This window comes from Heterodontus francisci, chromosome 41 (assembly GCF_036365525.1).
Source record: "Heterodontus francisci isolate sHetFra1 chromosome 41, sHetFra1.hap1, whole genome shotgun sequence".
Taxonomy (NCBI): Eukaryota; Metazoa; Chordata; class Chondrichthyes; order Heterodontiformes; family Heterodontidae; genus Heterodontus; species Heterodontus francisci.
Genome location: NC_090411.1, coordinates 16,234,037 through 16,256,749, shown reverse-complemented (window position 1 = coordinate 16,256,749; position 22,713 = coordinate 16,234,037). Strand labels below are relative to the sequence as shown.

Genomic DNA, 22,713 nt, shown 5'->3' with positions numbered 1-22,713 from the left:
CTGGAAACAGTTTTTCCTTATTTTCTCTATTCGTCATTGTAAATTAATGACAGGACAGTCGGGAGCGCTGACCTCCACATGGCCTGATCTGTGTTCTCTGTCTCGGAAGCAGTGCCTCGGGAAAGTTCAATGGGTAGTCCTCTCGCCTTGCAGTCAGAAGGTTGTGGGTTGAGGCCCCACTCCTGAGACTTGAGCCCATTATCCAGGCTGCCGCTTCCAGTGGAGTACTGAGGGAGTGCTGCACTGTCGGGGGTGCCATCTTTCAGATGAGAAACTGAGGCCCTGTCATTCGGTGGATGTAAAAGGTTTCATGGCACTATTCGAAGAAAAACAGGGGAATTCTTGCCAGTGTCCTGGGCCAATATTTATCCCTCAACCAACATCACAAAAAAACAGATTATTTGGATATTATTTCATTGCTGTTTGTGGGAGCTTGCTGTGCGCAAATTGTCTGCCATGTTTCCTGCATTGTGACAGTGACTACACTTCAAAAGTTCTTCATTGGCTGTAAAGTGCTATGGGACATGCTGAAAGGTGCTATAGAAGTGCAAGTTTATAGACCAAAACTAGGGGCTATGAATATAAGATAGTCACCAATAAATTCAATAGGGAATTCAGAAGAAATTCTTTACCAAGGAAAACACAGTGGTTGGGAAAGAAATTGCTCCACATCATCACCTAGTGGCCACAGCCTGTAATTGTCCTGTTACACTTTCAATTCAAATTGTTTACATAGGCAGTTTTAATGTTAAACATTCTTGCAAATGAGTGACCAAAATCACGACAAGAGTAAGTGGCAGTAAACAGATATTTTTTGATACTATTTAAGTGACAACTTGGGGCATTTTTCTGTTAAAGGTGCTATAAGCTATTCCACTGCAGGCGGCAGCGTATCAAAGCCCAATCTTGTCCTGGCCTGAAATCGATTTGCATAGGCCCTTCCAGCAGAAGCTACTGGTACTGAGCCTTGGCCGATTTCCCCACTGCTCCCAAACCCAGGACGCTTAACGAACTGTGATGCTCCTGTTTGTACTCTGGTTTAGCACAGACTTGGGGCGAGGGTTGTGTGGGGTGGGGAAATGTTACGGGGAGATGGGTGAGAGGAGTGGAAGCAGTTTCCTTCCTGTTTCTGGGTTAAGCTCTCGCAGACAGCAGAAAGCTGCAGAATGATGGATTTTTTTTTTTTAAACTCTCTTTTGAACAGGTTATCCACTAATGTCAAAAGCACTGAACACCACAGGCCGCCAAATCGCCTTCTCTTGTAGCTGGCCAGCGTATGAAGGAGGTTTGCCCCCTCAGGTAAAGCCACAGAAGGCAGTGTTCACCTCTCTTACAGGTGGTGGGGGGTGGGGGAGCAGCCAGGGTGAGCCAGGGATTTGCGGGTGAATGGAGCTCTTGGGTCCTGGAGCAGTTTTGTGGGTCGGGAGGGATCTAGTCGCACAGAATTACATTGAATGTACAACATGCAAACAGGTCACTCAGCCAAATAGAATCCTGCCAGTGTTTGTACTCGACATGAGCCTCCTCCCAACCCCCTTCACCTCAGCAGGTCAGCACAACTTTCTATTTCTTTCTCCCTCGCATGTTTATCTAACTTCCTCTTAAATGTATCTACGCTATTCGCCTCAACTTCTTCTTGTGGTAGTCAGTTCTACATTCAAACCAATTCTCTGGGTATCGAAGTTTCTTTTGAATTCCCGTTGGATTAGTGACTCCTCATTTTGGATTCAGCCACAAGGGGAAACGTCTTCTCTCCGTCAAACCTTATCAAATCCTTTCGTAATTTTAACCATCTCTATCAGGTCACCCCTCAGCCTTCACTTTTCTGGAGGAAGGAGTCCCAGGCTGTTCAGTCTCACTCTGCAGATTACAGGACTGGCTCCCACATAGCAGTAGTGTACGTTGTAATGTTTTCTCCTCTCTCTTTAGTTCAGAATGCGAAAGAACCAAGTGGGACAGTGTAGTAGTTTTCTAACATTATTTTTTACCAGAAAGTAAGTAGCTTCCCATACAACCATTTCTAGTGAGTGCAATAAGGGGTGATGAAGACCTTTTTCTTGGGAAACGAGAAGGTTCCGCCCCATGTCATTTTATTCTGAACGTTACATGCGGTTTTCCTTTAAAAAAAAAACTGAGCCAATGTTTTTATATTTTTTTCCAGTTTGTTGCTGGGCAGAACAGCCATAAATGGGCTTGTTTTACTTTCCCCTTTCAGCTGCCTTCTCCTGGTTTCTTCGAATGTACAGTTTTATTGTACAACAAGCCCATTAATCTCTGAACCTGGTCAAGCTCCCAGTCTTTCTTGTGCCAGTGGTGTTTTCATATAATAAATGAGGCATTCCTTGCTAGACCAGTGGTCCCAAAGAGGCTGTCAGCCCTGGCTCAGCAGACAGTGCTCTCAGTGGGTTCAAGGCCCTCTCCGAAGACCCGGGCACAAAAATGCATGCTGATTCTCCCAGTGCCAGTCCTGAGGAATAGGCTGCTGGAGGATAAATCTGGAGATTGTGCTGTAGGTTTATAAAGCACTTGTTACCACACTCAGGAAGGTGCAGGCAGCAGAAACACTCCAAGTGTGAAGGGATGAACCATGAGGAAATATTACAAAAGCTTAAGCTTCACAACATGGGGGGGAGGGTTAAAGGACAAGCTGAGGAATGGAATCTGTTAAATGGTGATCATGTGGTGAATCCAGAATAGGACAGGAGAAAGCCATTCAGCCTGTTGACTTTGTTCCACCAGCCAGTCAGATCATTGCTAATCTTACCTTAACTCCATTTACCCACTTTTGATCCATATCCCAATACCCTTACTCGATCAATGACAGTTTTGAAACCTCTAGTTGTCCCCTAGCATCCCACAGCCTTTTGGGGGAGAGAGTTCCAGATTTCCACCACCCATTGTGTGAAAGTGCTTCCTAAAATCACCCCTGAATGGCCTGGCACTAATTTTAAGGCTATTCCCCCTCGATCATATCCTTTAATCATCTTAAACACCTCAATCTTCTAAATTTAAAGGAATACAAGCCTCGTCTGTGTGACGTGTCCTCATAACTTAACCTTTTGAGCCATGGTATAATTCTGGTAAATGCGCACTGCACCACCTCCAAGGCCAAAATATCCTTACTGAGTTGTAATACCCAGAACCCAGAGGGGGTTTGACCAAGGCTCTCTACAACTGAAGCATAACTTCCTCCCCATTGTATTTCAGGCACCTTGAGATAAAGGCCTGTGCATTAACTTCTGGTGATTTGTGTACAGGGACATCTAAATCCCTTTGTTCCTGCACAGCTCCTAGTCTCTCACTTATGTTGTAATGTTTCCTATTACAAATGATGACACTTCACAAAGTACTTAATTGGCATAAAAGCACTTTGCAATGTCCTGAGATTGCGAAAGACCCTATAGAAATCCAGTGTTTTGTCTTCGTTGTTTTCTGGTTCCCAGATGTTGGAAAGAATCACATTTTAAACTTGGAAAAGACTGAAGTCAGCCTTGTTTATTCCAGCACCATGCTTTGTGCCGTAGAACCTGATTCCACTGGTTCTTGTGTTATATATAACATGACTCCCCAGTGCAGCCGTGAATGAGGCCCCCCCCCCCACTGGAACACTTACACATAGGAACTAGTTCCTAGCTAATTAGTTCCTAACACTTTACAGATAGTATAACAATGTATAACATATATAACATCTCTCTTTCTTTAAAACACAAATCAATATAACTGGCAATATAAATTAAAAAAAGATGATTATCCGACTTGTGGGAATAATCTGAACCCCTTTTTAGAGTCTTTTATAGCGTGTATTCTTTAAAAAAAATATTATTCATGATATCGCTTGGGTGGTAAGATGTGCCTCCATCTTGTAGATTTGGCATTTGTTGCTCTCAGTGGTGAGTTGGTACACTACAGGTGATGTTGTGTCACTTGCTGGTGATGTTGTTAATGTTGTCTCGCTCGATAGTGATGTTTCCGGTGTTGTTAATGGTCTTTTCTGTTGTTCCAGCTCAGCTGTAGGTGGAATATGGATTCTGTTCCTTCTCATTTGATTACCGGTTTCACTCTCAATGATATATGACCTTGGAGTCTCAGCTTCATTAACAACATTTGCTGGGCTCCAGGTTTTCATGATTGGATCCTGTACGTGTACAGTTTGTACTTTCAACAGCTTGGGTAGGGATTTAGCATATTTGTTGAAGTGTTGCTCTCCTCTTACCTGTGCTTCAGTGAGTTGTTGTCTCGCTTCCTCCTGGTTGGCAGAGTTGTCTTATATTTTCTTCCATTCAACATCTCTGCAGGTGGTTTCATGTCAGCCTTGAAAGGTGTGGATCAGAGTGAGAATAAGGGCGGGTTTGGGTCTTCCTTCGTCTCTCGGCATTTCACAGTGTTTTTTTGACCGTCTGGACGTGTCTTTTTATAAATCCATGTCCCAGTGGGTAGTGATGGTGATGAGGTGATGGTGTTGAGCTCATACTGGTCAACGAATTCCTTAAATTCTCTGGATGTAAATTGTGTGCCATTGTCACATATTAACCTTTCAGGAATCCCTTGCTCAGTGAACAGAACTCGTACTGCTGAGATTATTGTTGTGGCTCTCAAGTCTTTCATCTTCCGGATAAAAGGGAATTTTGAGTAGTAGTCTGCGACTATGAGATACCATTCTTGATTATGTGTGAATAAATCGACTCCTACAGTATGGCCATGGTCTGGGTGGTACTTCAGTAGCTATCATCTCCTCTTTCTGTTGTGAATTTCTGTACTTCTGGCATACATTGCATGTAGACACTGTATTTTCAATGTCTTTGTATATGCCTATCCAGTACACAGCTGATCTGGCTCTGAGCTTGCACGTCTCCATTCCCATATGGCCTTTGTGTATCTTTTGGAGAAGTTCTTCCTGCATTGTTTTAGTTATGATTATTCTGGATCCAGCCAGCAGAACACCATCTTCTAGTGAGATGTCATCTCTGATAGACCAGTACTGCCATATTGCTGGCTGTATGTGCTGTATCCTATCAGGCCATCCCTGGATCACTTGCTGAGATAGCATCTGTAACTCCTCGTCTTTGCTGGTCTCATCTCTAATTTGACTCAGTTTCAGTGGTGTTACATTCACTGGGTGATGAATCTTTATACCTAAATCTTCTATCTCGTGTTTCTCCTGTGGTGCCAATTGAGATAGGGTTTCTGCCAGCACCATTTCTCTTCCTGGCTTATATTTCAGGGTGAAATCATAACTCTGAAGCCTCAAGAGTAACCTCTGCAGTCTTGCTGGTGCTTTACATAAATTTTTCTTGTAGATCTGCTCCAGTGGACGGTGATCACTCTCCACTGTGAACTTTCTCCCATAGAGATATGTGTGAAACTTCTCACATCCATACACAACTGCCAAAAGTTCTCTCTATATGTTGGCATATCTTGTCTCAGCTGATATTAGAGCTTTTGATGCAGATGTTATTGGTTTTCCCTCTTGCACCAGGGCTGCTCCCAGTTCTTTTGTGAAAGCATCTACTTGCAGAGTGACAGGTTTCTTTCTGTTGTAGTATGACAGACTTGTCTCCTTGTATACTACCTTTTTGAGTTTGTTGAAACTCCTATCATGTGACTCTGACCACTGGTACTCTACATCTTCTTTCATCAGCTCCCACAGGTTCGCTTTGTGTTCCGACATGTGCGGAATAAAGGAGCTCATGTATTGTATCAAACCAAGGAAACTTCTCAACTCTCTCTTATCTCTTGGGGCTTCCATCCCCGAGATGGCTGAGATTCTTTCAGGGCTCGGCAGGTGTGTATACCATCCGAAGAACTGGCATGCTGTCACTTTCACAATGCATTCGTCTGTGTTTAGCTTAATCCCAGCTTTCCTGGCTCTCTCCATGGCTTCATGTAGATGGTTTTCATGATCTTTTCCATCTACGCCATATATCTGGATATCACCAACGATGCTGATTGCTCCTTTGCATTCCCTGTATGTCTCATCTACTTCCTGTTGGAACACATCCGGGCTCACTTTGAGGCCAAAGGGTAGGCGCAGGAATTTGTACTGTCCAGAGGGTGTATTGAATGTTGTCAACAGTGAAGATTCTGTGTCTAGTTTCACATTCCAGCAGCCATTACTGGCATCAAGCTTGCTGAAAACTTTTGCCCCTGCCAGTGCTGGTGTGATTTCTTCTAGTGTTGGAATAGGGTAGTGATCCCTCTTTATTGCTTGGTTAAGATCTTTGGGATCTAGGCAAATTCTTAGCCGTCCATTTGGCTCCTCTCTCACCACGATGGAATTTACCCAATCTATAGGCTCTGTGACTCCAGCGATCACCTCCTTTTCTTCCATTTCTCGGAGCTCTCTTTCAAACTTTCCTTTTAGTTCTACTAGTACTTTACATGGGGGATGAATCACTGGTTTCATCGCTGGGTCAATAGTGATGTGATACTCAAAATCTTTGAAGCATCCAACCGTCTCATCAAAACACTTTGCTTACATTTGTACCAGATCTTCTTTGCTTCTTATCGGAGGGAGCTTTTCAATGGGTGTACTGTCTTCAACCCTCAGTGTCGCCTCCTTCACCTCATGGTTTACTGAGATAATCTGCAGCTCTTCACAACTGCTCAACCCCAGGATAACTGGATCATCTGTTTCTGTGACAGAACATACAGTTAATATCTTTTCCTTTGTGTGTCCCTCTGATTTGGGTTGTTCCTAGTTGTCGAATCTCAGTTCCCCTGTATGCTGTTAGCATGACGTCGTTTGGTTTCAGAGCACCTTCCCTTGGATAACCATTTTTCTCCAGATTTTCAGGAAAGACCTTCTGGTATAGTCTGAGCGGGATGATGTTACTCTGCACTCCAGTATCAATCTTCACCTTCAGATTTATCATTGTGGGCTTATTTCTCACCCTCTCCCTGATCTGAATGGTTGTGTGAATTTCTTTTCTCTGGGAACTGTCACATCCAGACATTTCATGCAAATTCTATGGTTCCTGTGTCTATATCATGTTCTCAAACCCATCGTCATCTTCCAGGGTATGGATGTTTTGGTTTCTTTCACTATTCCTTCACCCTGTTACTCTGGCTCTGATGATTCGTCTACCACCTTCTTGCCTTGTTCTGCACATCTTTCCCCAGTGATTGGTCTTTCCGCAAGCTCTGCAGGTTGTTCCATCTGCTAGACATTTCCTTCTATCTGTCAATTCATGTGGTCATCCACAGCTCCTGCACGTCTGGTGTACATTCTTTAGTTGTTGTTTCACTGCATCGACCCCACTGCCTGTCTCTTGGTTTAACTGAAGGCTAGCCATTTGTAAGGTCAGAGTCTTCATCTGTCTGTTCATGGCTTCATCTGCTCTGGCAGTGTCTACAGCCTGCGATATTGTGAGCTTTTCCTGTCTGATTAGAGCTTTCTGTACTTCAGGATGTGCAGAACCCCAAATGAGCTGATCTATTAGCCGTTCATCTGTGTCCTTAAACTTATATTTTCTGGCTGCATTTTTCAATCTTGCTACAATTTAATCCTTTATCTCCAGCCCACAGAAGGATATAGCTGACCCTCTCCTCTTCACTAGTGCCTTTTAGGAAACTACTGAATGCCAAATTGCACCTTTGTTTAAACTTCTCAAATGCCTCTACGACAGCATCAGCTTCCCAATTCATGTTGGGCTGTAGCAGTGCATTCATTCCTGTCTCGGCTGACATTTCGTTTTTTTTTCCAGAATTTTCGCACGAGTCACTCAGTTTTTCTTTCTCTCTGGCACTAATTTGGGTCACTTTTCTCACTGATGCTTTTAAAAATGTTCTAGGTTTACTAGGTTGCATGATCAGCCATGATCATAATGATTGGCGGAGCAGGCTCGAAGGGCCGAATGGCCTACTCCTGCTCCTATTTTCAATGTTTCTACTCATAGACACTCTCTACCACCATGTTTCGTCTTTATGTTGTTTTCTGGTTCCCAGATGTTTGAAAGAATCACACTTTAAACTTGGAAAAGACTGGAGTGTGTCTTGTTTATTCAGCACCATGCTTTGTGCTGTAGAACCTGATTCCACTGGTTCTTGTGTTACATATAACATGACTCCGTAGTGCAGCTGTGAATGTGGCCCCCTACCGGAACACTTACACATAACAACTAGTTCCTAGTTAATTAGTTCCTAACACTTTACAGATAGTATAACAATATATAACATATAACATACAGTTCGTTTTTACTCCCTTTCTCTCTCACACTCACTCTCACTGGCATACTTATACACCCCCTCACTTTCTCTCTCTCTCTCTCTCCCCCGCACTGCACTATGGCCTTGACGGATTAGCGGGCAAACTCTGATCTGAATGAAGAGTGGGTTCTGGTATCCGGGTGTTTAACATTGACTCATTGTCCCAATGTGCTGTTGGCAGGTGAACTACACGCTCCTGGGGCAGATCTGCAACCTTTGGAGGAACTACGATGATATTGACGACTCGTGGGAGAGTGTTCGTGGCATCATTAACTGGTACTCACGCCACCAGGATGTGCTGCAGCCCGTGGCTGGCCCAGGGAGATGGAACGACCCAGACATGGTACCCTGCCTCACTTTACGTTGCTGCTGCACATATTGCGCTGCCACATAATGGGAATCTTCCAGTGAAGCAGGGTTAAATAAAGGCCAGGAGTCGCCGTAGGAACTCAGTCCCTATTTTAATGTCCTTTGTATATTTCTATTATACATTCTGCGTCCACTTTTAAAATGGAAACTGCCAATTTCGATTCAGGTCGTGGGTTCAGTTCCCACTCCAGAAACTTGAACCCATAATCCAGGCTCATTCTCAGCACTGAGGGAGTGCTGCACTGTTGGAGGTGCTGCCTTTTGAAGGATGTGTTAAAGCGAGGCTCAACTTGCCATCTTGGGTAGATGTGAAAGATCCCATGGCACTATTCAAGGAAGGGTCGTTCTTCCCAGTGCCCAGGACAAAGTACATCCCTGAACTAACATCACTAAAAACAGATTATCTGGTCATTATCTCATTGCTGTTTGTGGGATCTTGCAGTGTGCATAAATTGGCTACCGCCTTTCCCACATTACAACTGTGACTACACTTCAAAAGTAAAGGTTGTAAACGGCGCTATAGAAATGCAAGTTCTTTCTCTCTGTCCTTACAGCAGATGGCACAGCTCTGCTGCAGTAGTGTTGGGTGTAACAGACCTTACAGTCAGCCCCAGGTGGTCTCTGTAACCAGCCTTGGCAGCTGGAGATTGGATTCTGTGCAGTTGTGTGGAACCTCATGGCGCTGCTAATCCCATTGGCAGGAGGAGGAAGGGGGAGAGGTAATAGAGTCATAGAGTCGTACAGCATAGAAACAGGCCCTTCGGCCCACCGCGTCCATGCCGACCATAATGTCTATCTATACTAATCCCACCTGCCTGCATTAATTCCATATCCCTCTATGCCTTGCTCATTCAAGTACCTGTCCAGATGCCTCTTAAATGTCGTTACTGTTCCTGCCTCCACCAGCTCCTCTGGCAGCTCATTCCAGATACCCACTATTCTTTGTGTGAAAAATTTACCCCTTTGATCCCCTTTAAATCTCCTCCCTCTCACCTTAAATCTATGCCCTCTAGTTCTAGTCACCCCTACCATGGGAAACAGACTCTGGCTATCTACCCTATCTATGCCTCTCATAATTTTATATACCTCTATCATGTCCCCTCTCAGCCTCCTTCACTCCAGGGAAAACAGACCCAGCCTATCCAATCTCTCTCTATAACTCAAGCCCTCCTAACCAGGCAGCATCCTTGTGAATCTTTTCTGCACCCTCACTAGCTTAAACACATCTTTCCTTTAGTGCGGCGACCAGAACTGCACACGGTACTTCAAATGCGGCCTAACCAACGCTGTGTACAACTATAACATGACGTCCCAACTCTTGTACTCGATGCCGCGGCCGATGAAGGCAATCATGCCATACGCCTTCTTCACCACCCTGTCTACCTGTGTTGCCAATTTCAGGGAACTATGTACTTGCACCCCAAGGTGTCTCTGCTCAACAACACTCCCCAGGGCCCTGCCATTCACTGTATATTTCCTGCCCTGGTTTAACTTCCCAAAATGCATCACTTCACACTTGTCTGCGTTAAATTCCATTTGCCACTCCCTTGCCCACTTTCCCAGTTTATCTATATCCTGTTGTAACCTTAGACAACTTTCTTCACTGTCCACTATACCGCCAATTTTGGTGTCATCTGCAAACTTACTAATCATGCCCCCTACATTCTCATCCAAGTCATTAATATATATGGACAAACAACAGAGGGCCCAGCACCGATCCCTGCAGCACACCACTGGTCACCGGCCTCCAATCTGAAAAACAACCCTCCACTACCACTCTCTACCTCCTATCACCAAGCCAATTTTGTATCCAATTTTCTAGCTCACCCTAGTTCCCATGTGTTTGAACTTTTTGGACCAGCCTACCATGTGGGACCTTGTCAAAAGCCTTGCTAAAGTCCATGTAGACCACGTCCATCAGGGTTTGTGTGAAATTCCTTAAAGGAAATGTTAACTGGTTGGTTTAACGCTTTGTGTTCTTATCCCTCATCGCACAACATAATCTCAAACATTTGGCATCATTGCCACTGACTCCATCCTTTTCCCTAGTCACTGTCTGAGACTGAACCAGACCATTCATAATCTTGGCATCCTATTTGACGCTGAGCTGAGCTTCCAACCTCATATTCTCTCCATCACCAAGCCCGCCTACTTCCCACCTCTGAAACATTGTCCAGCTCTGTCCCTGCCTCAGCTCATCTGCTGCTGAAATCCTCAACCACACTTTTGTTGCCTCCAGACTGGACTATTCCAATGCTCTCCTGGTCAGCCTCCCACCTTCTACCCTCCGTAAACTTCAGCTCATCCAAAACTCTGCTGCCCATATCCTAACTCGCACCAAGAGCCGTTCACCCATCACCCCTGAGCTTGCTAACCTACAGTGCCTTGAATTCTTGCCTTTTTTTTCAATTCCCTTGCCCCTCCCTATCTCTGTGACCTCCTCCAGCCCTACAACCCTCTGAGATCTCAGCACTCCTTCAATTCTGGCCTCTTGCTCATCCCTGATTTCCATCGCTGCACCATTGGTGGCCGTACCTTCAGTTGCCTAGGCCCTTGACTCTTGAAACCTCTCCAATTCTTTACCTCTCTTGCCTCTCCTTTAAGACACTCCTTAAAACTGACCTCATCCGCTCCAATGTCTCCATGTGTGGCGCAGTGTCAAATTATGTCGGGATTACACTACTGTGAGGAGTCTTGGGATGTTTTGCTACATTACAGGCACTATATAAATGCAGTTTATTACATTTATCAGAGGTGTGCTGACTCCATCCCTCTCACACTGTTTGGTTTTTCTCTTCAGTTAATTATTGGGAACTTTGGCCTGAGCTATGAGCAGTCCAAGTCGCAGATGGCTCTGTGGGCCATTCTAGCTGCTCCTCTCTTCATGTCCAATGACTTGCGAGCTATCTCCGAAAAGGACTCATCTATTCTACAGAACAAACTGCTGATCAAGATTAACCAGGATCCACTGGGACTGCAGGGCCGTATGTTACTGAAGGTGAGGGACAGGTAGAAGGGAACTGCGTGGAGACGAGGGGCTTTAGGAGGGATTGGGCCCAGTACCAAAGTACATAATAAGAGTGAAGGAACGTGGGATTGCAGCTTTCCCTGTGGCTGAAAGAGTAAAGGCCCAGGGCGCCATTAAGCCACACGGGCTGAAAGGTCACAGGTCATTTTTGAACCTTTGAGTTATCCATTCTCAGTTAGGCCGAGATTAGAGGCGCTAGAATAGGCATGTGTGTGACATCTGTGCACGAATGTGCAGTTTCAGTTTGACTACCAGTAACAGTGGAGTTCATGGTTATGCAGAATAGTCATATCTCACTCAAAAAGTCAACTCTGCTTCTCTCTTCACAGATGCTGCCAGACCTGTTGAGTATTTCCAGCACTTTTCATTTTATTTCATGGTCCCAGCCTTGGTTCCCAGATGTGGCAGAGACTTGGCGGGAGATGGATGTTAGAGGTTAGCAACAGGGGTCAAAGGTCATGAGACCAGGTCTTGCTTAGCAACCATGATTGTGACCCCAGCTATAATGGAACAGTCTGTTTGAAAGAGGTACAGAGTGGAGAGATTGATGGTTGCTCACTCGTCGGAAATCAGGCCTACACTGACCGCTATAGTGACACAATTAGCTGGAACTTTCTGGAGTGGGGAATCTCGCAGTGCGTCATTTATTAAGGCTTGTTCATCTAACCTACAGCTTGAACAGTGTTTTGTGCTGGGAGTGCGAGCTGAGAACGGTGGGGCGATGGCAATGGGGCATCTGGGACCTTAGTGAATGACATGACCAACAGCGTTTCTCCTTAACCAATGAGATTTAAGAAATGTGAAATAAACAGAGAAAGGACTGAGAAGGAGGGTGAATTCGAGTCAAATCAGGTACCGAAAGAGAAATAAGAGAAGGAAAGAAAAAAGGAACTGAAAAGAATAAAATGTCACATTTGATATTTTTGAAACCTTCAATAACAACTGACTACCTGAAGGAATGAGATTGAACAGTTTAAATTGTTCCTTTTCTGGGCCAGAGAGGTTGACTGAGAGTCATTAACATTATCATGTCATTGTAAGGTACTTACATTGTTAAGCAGAATTAATTTTATGTGGCAAGATTAATGGGCAATTAATGTATGGATCCAGCAAGTTATTTAAAATAACGGGGAGGCTAAGGCTACTGGTGTAATGCAGATACACAAAGTAAATCAACCAGCAAGTTCTCAAGATTTGTAATTCATGGCGTATCTCTTAATCCCATGAACTTGCTAGCTGATCTTCCCATCAATAATGCTGTGCGTCGTTAACATGCCACTTTTTTCCAGCAAGTTACGGTTGATTTGTTTCCAGTGTTGATTATTCCTGTTCTCCACCTCTAGGGTAAGAACAATATTGAAGTCTGGATGCGAGAACTCTCCTCATTGGCCATGGCCCTGGCTTTCTTCAGTCAACGCACAGACCTGCCTTACCATTACAGTACATCACTGAGCCAGCTCAACATCACTGCCCCTGAGGTGTTTGCGGTGAGTGTTCCATTTTGTAGTTTGAGCAGGGTATAGAGGCACTGGAGAGAGTGCAAAACAGATACACAGATTCTGTTCAGAGGGTGTGGATCTGAACAGCACCTTTAAGGGGCATCAGTGACCTTTTACTAGAGGCATTTTCTCCACATTTAACCAGAACAGTTGATTTACTGCTGCCCCCCCACAACCACAGGCCTGCGCCACCTCTCTGCCGCTCCCCCGGGAACTGCGCCACCTCTCTGCCGTCCCCCAGGGAACTGGGTCACCTCCTGCAGGACTCCACTCTGGATTTCCTGTTGTTGGTTTACTCCCTTAGCTCCTTCTCTCCCGAGACACCCACAAGGCAGTGTGGCTATTTTCCCATAGCTGGTGTTCTTGTTCATGGGCCTGCATGCCATGCTTCTGGGGGTCGGGCCTCCTCAGAGTCTCCTGTAGTTTAGCCTGGTACTGCGGGTTACCCAGTTTACGCAAGTCGCCACAGGGAGACGCTACTTGCTGATGGAGATGCTGTAGAATGGCAGGGAGAAGCTTACATACTCAGCTCTTTTTTTGCAATACTTATACCGCTAGCCAGCGGTGAGAGCTGCAAGTGAGAGGTGTCAAGCAGACTAACTGTGCTTACGTACTTGACACATCACATCAATCAGAGGCCCACTATGGAAACTCCCTATGTAAACTTGTCACAGTATTTATACCCTGCCCTCTGCAGCACCCTCACTGGCCGGAGGCTATAATCACAGCCTGATAAGTTTACATAGGCTGTTTTCCTTATAATTGCGGACAAGGAAATTTATAATGGAAATACAACATTAAGAACAATGTGTACGTCTTTAAAATGGGATTTGAAATGTTTCTGATGCATGCTCTGCTGCAGTTATTCCCCCCACCCTGTAACCCAGCCTCACCTTTAGACTGGGGGAAGTGGGACTAAATTGGATAGCTCTTGGATTGCACAGGCAAATTGGGCTGAATGGCTTTCTTCTGTGCTGTATGATTCTACAACTGCCCATATAGGAGATTGACTAGTGTAGCTATTGGACAGACCTCCCCAATGAAACAAGCCAAATGAACCAGTTTGATATTTATAATCAATTGAAATCATTAATTCGCAATTTATCACAGTTACTGAAGGCATTGGGTCTTGCTGGGTTTCTGTCACCCATTAGTACTTGACTCAAGTGCCCATGCTTCAGGTGTGAACTTGGACAATGGGTGCCAGCTATTCCTCCACCTTGGACCACCGGGTCAGACTCAGGCAGGAGGGAATCACTGGACAACCATCAAGAGTGGGAACTATGGCTGATTTTGTGGCCAACTGTAGCTCAGCTCAGGTCAGCACAGACCAGGGTTCCTCCTGGTCCATCTAGCTCATTACTCATTGAGTAAACTCATTGCAGTCGGCTTTCACTGCTTTCGCCTGGCGTTCATGGGGTGAGGGTGTAACGGCCTCAAAATGGGGTCAGTCGCCTCAGTGGCCCATTACCACTGGTACCATTTTAAAAGGGGCCTTCCCCTGGGTGTCCAAGGTAGCGCCTGTTTCAGTTGATTGACCCCTTTTAATATGGAAATCAGGGGCTGCTGAGGTGAACAGGATCCCGATTTGCCATTTTAGGTTGGAATTGGTGGGAGCCCATGCCATGGTCACTCCGTCCAGTCCTGCAGGTGATGGAGAAAGAAGTGGCCTGGCCAAAGCTAAGTGTCGAATTATTTTTGTGGGCAGGATTGAACATCTGGGGTCCCCCAAAGATAATCCGGGCTGTTGTCGTCCCGGGAACACCCACCCTCTGCAATTGTGACCCCCACCCCACCCATCGCAATCACGAGCTCTTAGCTTACGTTGCTGGTGACTCCCCAGCCGATCATTAGGCCTCGAATACGGGTGGTCCCTTCGCTACCAGAATTGGCGGGCATCCAGTAGTCAAAATAGAACTCACTGACAAGTCGGGAAGCCCAGGCCCCGGACCTGGGTGTCAGCTGTGGTTCATTGGGGGCAGCACATGAGTCTCTGGGCAGAACGTTGTGGGTTCGAGTCCCACTCCAGAGACTTGGGCGCGTAATCTAGGTCGACGCTCCAGTGCAGTACTGAGGGAGTGCTGCACTGTCGGAGGAGCAGTCTTACAGAGGAGATGTTAAGCCGAAGTGCTGACTGCCCCCTCGGGTGGACGGGAAAGATGCCCTGGCACTGTTTCAAAGAAGAGCAGGGAGAATTCTCCCTGGTGTCCTGGGGCCAATATTTATCCCACAACCAACATCACTAAAAAAAACGATTATCTAGTCATTATCACATTGCTGTTTGTGGGAGCTTGCTGTGCACAAATTATCTGCAAAGGGTTTCCTACATTCCAGTAGTGACTGTGCTTCAGAAATACTTCACTGGCTGTGAAATATCTCGGGGTTGTGAAATGGAAGTTCTTTTTCTTTAATTCTATTTCTGAAACATTTTTTCTGCAAGAGGAAACCAGTGTGTTGTCCAGTGTGTGGGTGATGCCCTGACGTGTTCTGTCTCTCTTTCTGTTTCTTCTGGACTTAGGCGCAAGACGTGTACACTGGGTGGGTCCTGCACGACCTGGAGGTCGATACCACGTTCACCGTCACTATCAACCCGAGCGGCGTGGTGATGCTCTATCTGTATCCCGAAAAGCGACTGAGGCTGGACCAGGGCAATAGGAGATCTGAAGCCGGCCCATTGCTGCTGTAAAGAGGCTTTGGTCACCATGGCAACAGCTAGTCTTATTTGTTTTATTCCTCTCAGGTGTACTGACACTTTGAATGTTCATTTTTATTTAAATTGAGCATATTTCGAAAGCTCAGTGATGCACCCAAGCGACAGCTGATTTTCTGTCAAGCTTTCCTGGGTTTCTTTCCTTTTTGGGGGACCTGTTTTGATCTCGGAGTGTTTCCCGACAATGCAGAGCATGCGCAGAGCGATCGCCAACGTCATCAGTGCATCCGAGCATTTGCCTGCTTGCCTGTGTGATGCGCACATCAACATCATCACGTTCTGAATCCCAAGTGTCGCCTCACCCGTCAATGGCTGTGATCGCCGTCTCCATCCCCTCCAACAGTATCCCACTCCCTCCCGCGCCTGCCTGCTCCCGACTGCTCGACTCTGCATCCCGCTGCTCCCGACTGCTCGACTCTGCATCCCGCTGCTCCCGACTGCTCGACTCTGCATCCCGCTGCTCCCGACTGCTCGACTCTGCATCCCGCTGCTCCCGACTGCTCGACTCTGCATCCCGCTGCTCCCGACTGCTCGACTCTGCATCCCGCTGCTCCCGACTGCTCGACTCTGCATCCCGCTGCTCCCGACTGCTCGACACTCCATCCCGCTGCTCCCGACTGCTCGACTCTCCATCCCGCTGCTCCCGACTGCTCGACACTCCATCCCGCTGCTCCCGACTGCTCGACACTCCATCCCGCTGCTCCCGACTGCTCGACACTCCATCCCGCTGCTCCCGACTGCTCAACTCTCCATCCCGCTGCTCCCGACTGCTCGACTCTCCATCCCGCTGCTCCCGACTGCTCGACTCTCCATCCCGCTGCTCCCGACTGCTCGACTCTCCATCCCGCTGCTCCCGACTGCTCGACTCTCCATCCCGCTGCTCCCGACTGCTCGACTCTCCATCCCGCTGCTCCCGACTGCTCACGCTCCCACCTGCTCGCTGCTCCATCCTACTGCTCACTTCCTGCCTGCCACTTCTCCTGGTGGAGAGCAAGCGGCAGGATGGAGCGGCGAGAAGGTGGGCGTGGGAGGGAGCGGGAAATTGAGGCAGAGATCGCAGGAGGAAGCGGGGTACTGTTGGGGGGAGTGTTGGTTGAGGACACGGTGATCGTGGCCATTGAGGGGTAAGGGGAATTGGGTTTAGTTCTGTTTTTTTTTTGTGCCAAATTGAGCTGTGCCATCTTTATTACTGGCAGCTGCCTGAGACGTCACAGACAGTTTCAGTCGATGAGGCTGCATTTACACATGTGGCAGTACTGGTTAAACTGACAGTGGAGATGCCCTCTGCTCGGTCACATGATCTCCCCTTCACACCCCCCCCCCCACCCCCTCTCTCTCTCGCCACCCTCCCCACCATGCCCTCTTTCTGTCTGTCTCTCTCCCAAATTTGCTTCGAACTAAACATCTCCCTGTTTCCTAATCTCTGCACTTAGGATAATATGCCGAGTTTGACCTGCTGTGTGCAGGTTGCTGTCTGAGACTCTGCAAAAGGATCATTTCTCAGATGTATCATTCCATGGTCGAAAATGTTGCTGATATTCCTGTTTGCCCCTCACCGATGAAGCACGATTATGGTGAGCAGCCTGTACCAGTGGTCTTGTACCCCGGAAAGGGTCAGCCGCTCCCGGGCTTTCAAGTTGGCGGGAATGGGATCCATGCTTTTGGGAAAAGAAAAGTTTGACCTTTCAATTTGAAGTCAGTGCCTTGTGTTTCAAGTACACTCTGACTGGTTTAAATATGGCAACGTGGAATCCCTGATGTGTTTATACTGTATCAAGGTGAACACATTTCACAGAATCTGCAACACAGAAACGGCTTCCATGGCCTCAGTTGGATGACCTTGAGAGAGGGAGTGGGGGTGAATGGAGACAGTTTTACTCTGCATCTCATCCGTGCCGTTCAGGACTGTGCAAGGGGAACGTGGCTAACCATTTACTGAGTGGATCTGACTGGGGGAAGGATTGTTGCTGCTGAACAATGTCTGTCATAGAATGATACAGGACAGAAAGAGGCCTTTCGGCCCATTGTGCCTGTGCTGGCTCTTCAGAAGAGCCGTCCAATTTCCTTTTGAAAGTTACTATTGGATCTGCATCCACCGCCTTTTCAAGCCTTGCATTCCAGATCACTGCAACTCACCGAGTTCAAAACAAATTCTCCCTGTCTCACCTCTTGTCAATTAAGCCCCAAGTTTCGCAAACGCAGTGATGTCTGGGTTATAATTTGTTCTCTTTTTATTTAATGGTCCCTTTATGTCATGTGTCAAGATTGACTGGCCCACTCTGCCCTAACAGCAATCAGCTAACTCCACCGATACGGTGACTGCAAGTGGGATCTTGCTGCTCTATTGGGGGCACCCGCCATGACGGGAGTCACTAATCACATTTTAACCTGGGGTGAGATGGTGTTGATGTGCCCCACATTGGCAGGGGGCACATACAACCCAGCTATTTTCACCTATGTCTTTGAGTTCAGACATGGGGTGGGGAAGAGGGGGGGGTGGGATTACGAGGGTGAGTCAAGTGACAGCTCCGGGAATGTTAGTATCCTGGGAAAACACAAAGATCACCTATTTCCACCTCCATAGGTCCACCTACTTTTACTGTGCCACTGAAACTCCAATCAAAGCCTCTGTTACCTCTGGACTTAACTATTCCATTACTCTCCTGGCCTGCTGCTTATCTTGCATCCTTCACAAACTTCAGCTCATCCAAAACTCTGCCATCTGCATCCTAACTCGCACCAAGCCCTGCTCGCACATTGCCAATCTGCTCGCTGACCTATGTTGGCTCTCAGTCTGGCAATGCCTCCAATTTAAAATCCTCATCCTTGTCTTCTAATTCCTCCATGACCCTGCCCTACCTCTAACATCCTCCAGCCCCACAAGCCTCCCGCGCTCCTCCAATTCCAGTGCATCGCCCACTCCTTGCACCCCACTACTGGCGGCTGTTTCTTCATCTGCCTGGGCTCTTAGCTCTGGAATTCTCTTCCTAAACCTCTCCACCTCTGTACTCTCTCTCTCTCTCCTTTAAGACCCTCTTTAAAACAAAGAACAAGAAAGAACAAAGAGCACTACAGCACAGGAACAGGCCATTCGGCCCTCCAAGCCTGCGCTGATCTTGATGCCTGCCTAAACTAAAACCTTCTGCACTTCTGGGGACCGTATCCCTCTATTCCCATCCTATTCATGTATTTGTCAAGATGCCTCTTAAACGTCGCTATGGTACCTGCTTCCACCACCTCCCCCGGCAACCAGTTCCAGGCACTCACCGCCCTCTGTGTAAAGAACTTGCCTCGCACATCCCCTCTAAACTTTGCCCCTCGCACCTTAAACCTATGTCCCCTAGTAACTGACTCTTCCACCCTGGGAAAAAGCTTCTGACTATCCACTCTGTCCATGCCGCTTATAACTTTTTAAACCTCTATCATGTCGCCCCTCCACCTACGTCGTTCCAGTGAAAACAATCCGAGTTTATCCAACCTCTCCTCATAGCTAACGCCCTCCAGACCAGGCAACATCCTGGTAAACCTCTTTTAAAACTTCCCTGTTTGATCAAGCTTTAGGTCACTCTACCTAATCTCTCCCTTGACTCGGTGTCTAGTTTGACCTGACCACACCTCTGTGAAGTGCCTTTAAAAATTTTGCTACAAGAGAAATACAGAGTAAATCTAAATTGTAGATCATTTGAAATCTGTTTGTGGGAATGTTCCAAACTTCTACCACCCTTTGTGTATGCAAGTGTTTCCTAACTTCTGCCCTTAAAAGTCTGGCTCTAATGTTTAGACTATGCTCCTTATTCCTAGACTCCTCAACCGGCAGCAATAGCTTCTCCCTAACTACCATGTCAGTTCTCCCGATCAAATCACCCCTTAACCTCCCAGTCAGCCTCTATTGAAGACAACAATGAGGCTGACAAAGGGAGATTACTTTTTATTTCCAAAATATACTTTATTCATCAAAATCTGTAAAAAAAACAAAAATACATCACAAAACAGTTCCAAAAAGCACCAAGTCAAAAATTACAAACAGTGCAAAGGAGGTCAGTTTCCTTCAAACCAATCATGAGTTGCCTCACAATCCTTCCATTTCATTTCTCATGCCATATACATTTTACAGCGCATGAAATTTTCCCGATACAGTTCGAGGGATTTCCCATGGATCCAGCCCTTCCGTTCAGCTTGGTGGGGGGACCTTACACTGTGGTCTTTCCCCATTGAGCCTTTGCTGCGGCTGCCCCAAGCTTTAGTGCGTCCCTCAGCACGTAGTCCTGGACCTTGGAATGTGCCAGTCTGCAACAAAGGGAGATTACTCACTCACAGGAAGCAAAATTGATTTGCTTTAACGTTAAGCTGTTTAAAATTTCCTGTTAGTTATATAATGAATAACACTTTTCGGTTGAATTGTTACCTCTGTGATTTTTGCATTAAAGTTTCGTTATCCAAAGTTCTTCCAGCTTATTTTTTTTTTAAGTCTCAAAGAATCAATGATGTTGAATTTCAGCCCACACTGCAAAGGATTCCGTTCAGGAATATGTACTTCAGTTCGGCATGGACTCGATGGGCTGAATGGCCTCCTATGTAATCATGACTCTATGAAAGCAGCCTGCAGTGGGCACTGGACCCCCTTCACTGCTGTAACTTAACAGGCACTGCAGCAAAATGCCTCTTCACAAGGAGGTAGAAGTCATGCTTCACGTGTACAAACCGTGGTTAGACCACAGCTGGGGCACCGGAGGGTCTGGAGTGCATCACCATCCCTGGGAATGTTATTTCAATTGGATTTGTTAAGATTCCTTTTCAGTTTAAGTTAGTGATTTATTAGTGATGTTCTGTTACATATTTGATTTAAAACCTGTTATTGGTTGAATACACAGAGGCTGACCAACCTGGGAGGACTGAGTGCAGTTCTGGGTCTTACACCTTAGAAAGGATCTATTGGCCTTGGGGGGAGTGCAATGCAGATTTACCAGAATGATTGCTGAACTCCAAGGGTTAAATTCTGAGGAAAAATATTCCCTGGAATGACAGCAGACCAAAGAGCAAGTTTCGCCGAGTTGATGGTCCTCCAGCAGCAGTTAACATTTATCTTGTGCATTCCTGGGAACAGCCCGTAGAGCACAGACTCCTGTGTTACAGAGCTGCTCGGGACGAACTTTGACAAAAATCCCTGTGTCTCTTTCCACACCTGCCTTGCAAAGACACATTCCAGAAGGAGGTGGGCAACTGTCTCTTCCCCACCACAGCCACCTTGAGGACAGTGTGGAGGCGGTGAAACTCCGGGCGTGCAGGAAGGATCTGACTGGGAGGGCTCTTCTCACCACCAGCCAAGCTACATCTTGGTGTTTGTTTGAAAGTTCTGGCGATGAGGCATTCCGCCAAATGACTTTGGCAGTCTGCTTGGGGAACCATCCGACAGGTTTCACCCTATCCTTTTCCTGCAGGGCCTCAAGGACATTCCATGCGGACCACTGCCTGATGGATTGGTGGTCAAAGGTGTTTTTCTGCACAAACTTTTTCACGAGGGATAGGTGGTACGACACGGTCCAACTGGATGGAGCGTTCCGTGGCAATGTGGCCAGACCCATCCTTTGCAACACCGGGGACAGATAGAACCTAAGCATGTAATAACACTTGGGGTTTGCGTACTGGGTTTCTACGCACAGCTTGATGCATCCATTGGGTACTTTACCCCCCTTTATCCAGAGGTTTGAACATCGTGTCCCTCCGGACCCGGTCAATTTTCCATCTCCAGATAAAATGGAAGATGGCTCGGGTGACCGCCACGGCAGGAGTAGGATACGCACCAGAGCTGCGCCACATACAGTGACAACATGAGCGCCTCACACCTGATGACCAGGTTCTTACCCACAATGGCGAGAGATCGCTGCTCCCACATGCTCAGTTAATGTTGTACCCTGGCTACTCGTTCCTTCCAGTTTTTGGCACACGTCCCGGCCCCTCCGAACCATATCCCCAGCACCTTCAGATAGTCTGACTTGAGGGTACAAAGAACAAAGGATCGGTCAGCCCAGTTCCCAAAGAACATGGCCTCGCTCTTGCCGTGATTAACTTTGGCTCCCGAGGCCAGTTCGAACTGGTCACAGATGCTCATCAGCCTGCGAATGGATAGTGGATCTGAGCAGAAGACGATGATGTTGTCCATGTACAGGGAGGTTTTAACCTGAGTGCCTCCGCTGCCTGGGATTGTCACCCCTCTTATGCTCGCATCCTTCTTAATAGACTCAGTAAAGGGTTCAATACAGCAAACAAACAAGACCGGGGAGAGAGGACAGCCCTGTCTGACTCCAGATTTGATTGGGAAACTTTCTGATTCCCACCCATTGATTGAGACTGTGCTACTGATGTTTGTGTACAGCAGTTTGATCCAACTGCAGATTCCCTCCCCAAACCCCATTTTGGAGAGCACGTCCATCATGTAGGTGTGTTATATCCTGTCAAAAGCCTTCTCCTGGTCCAGGCTGATGAGGCAGGTGTCCACCCTCCTGTCCCGTACGTAGGCGATCGTATCCTTGACTAGCGTGAGAATATCAGAGATCTTCCTGCTGGGTACAGTGCAGGTCTGGTCAGGGTGAATCACCAACTCCAGAGCAGACTTGACCTGACTGGCGATGACTTTGGACAGAATCTTGGAGTCAACATTAAGCAGTGAGATGGGCCGCCAATTTCTGATTTCCACCCTCTCCCTCTTCCGCTTGTCGATGAGGGTGATGATGCCTTTCCTCATGGATTCTGACATGCTGCCGGCCAGGAGCATACTCTCGTATACTTCCAGCAGGTCCGGGCCGACCCAGTCCCGCAGGGCCGAATACAACTCAACCGGTTAACCGTCACTTCCAGGATTTTTACTTGTCTCGAAGGTTCTGACGTGCTTTGTCAGCTCGTCA

General features: G+C 46.9%; 1 protein-coding gene across 4 annotated transcripts in view; it reads left to right on the top strand.

Moving 5' to 3' along the window:
• The window catches only part of LOC137353269 (alpha-N-acetylgalactosaminidase-like), a 40,766-nt gene extending 20,511 nt beyond the window's left edge, over positions 1-20,255 (top strand). For all 4 annotated transcript variants that reach the window (XM_068019358.1, XM_068019356.1, XM_068019355.1 and 1 more), the window contains exons 5-9: positions 1,205-1,299; positions 8,387-8,548; positions 11,375-11,572; positions 12,946-13,089; positions 15,620-20,255. In XM_068019358.1, coding sequence (XP_067875459.1) covers positions 1,205-1,299; positions 8,387-8,548; positions 11,375-11,572; positions 12,946-13,089; positions 15,620-15,787 — 767 coding nt within the window. In that variant the 3' untranslated portion in view covers positions 15,788-20,255. The remainder of the gene's footprint in view (positions 1-1,204; positions 1,300-8,386; positions 8,549-11,374; positions 11,573-12,945; positions 13,090-15,619) is intronic.
• The last annotated feature ends 2,458 nt before the right edge of the window (positions 20,256-22,713 follow it).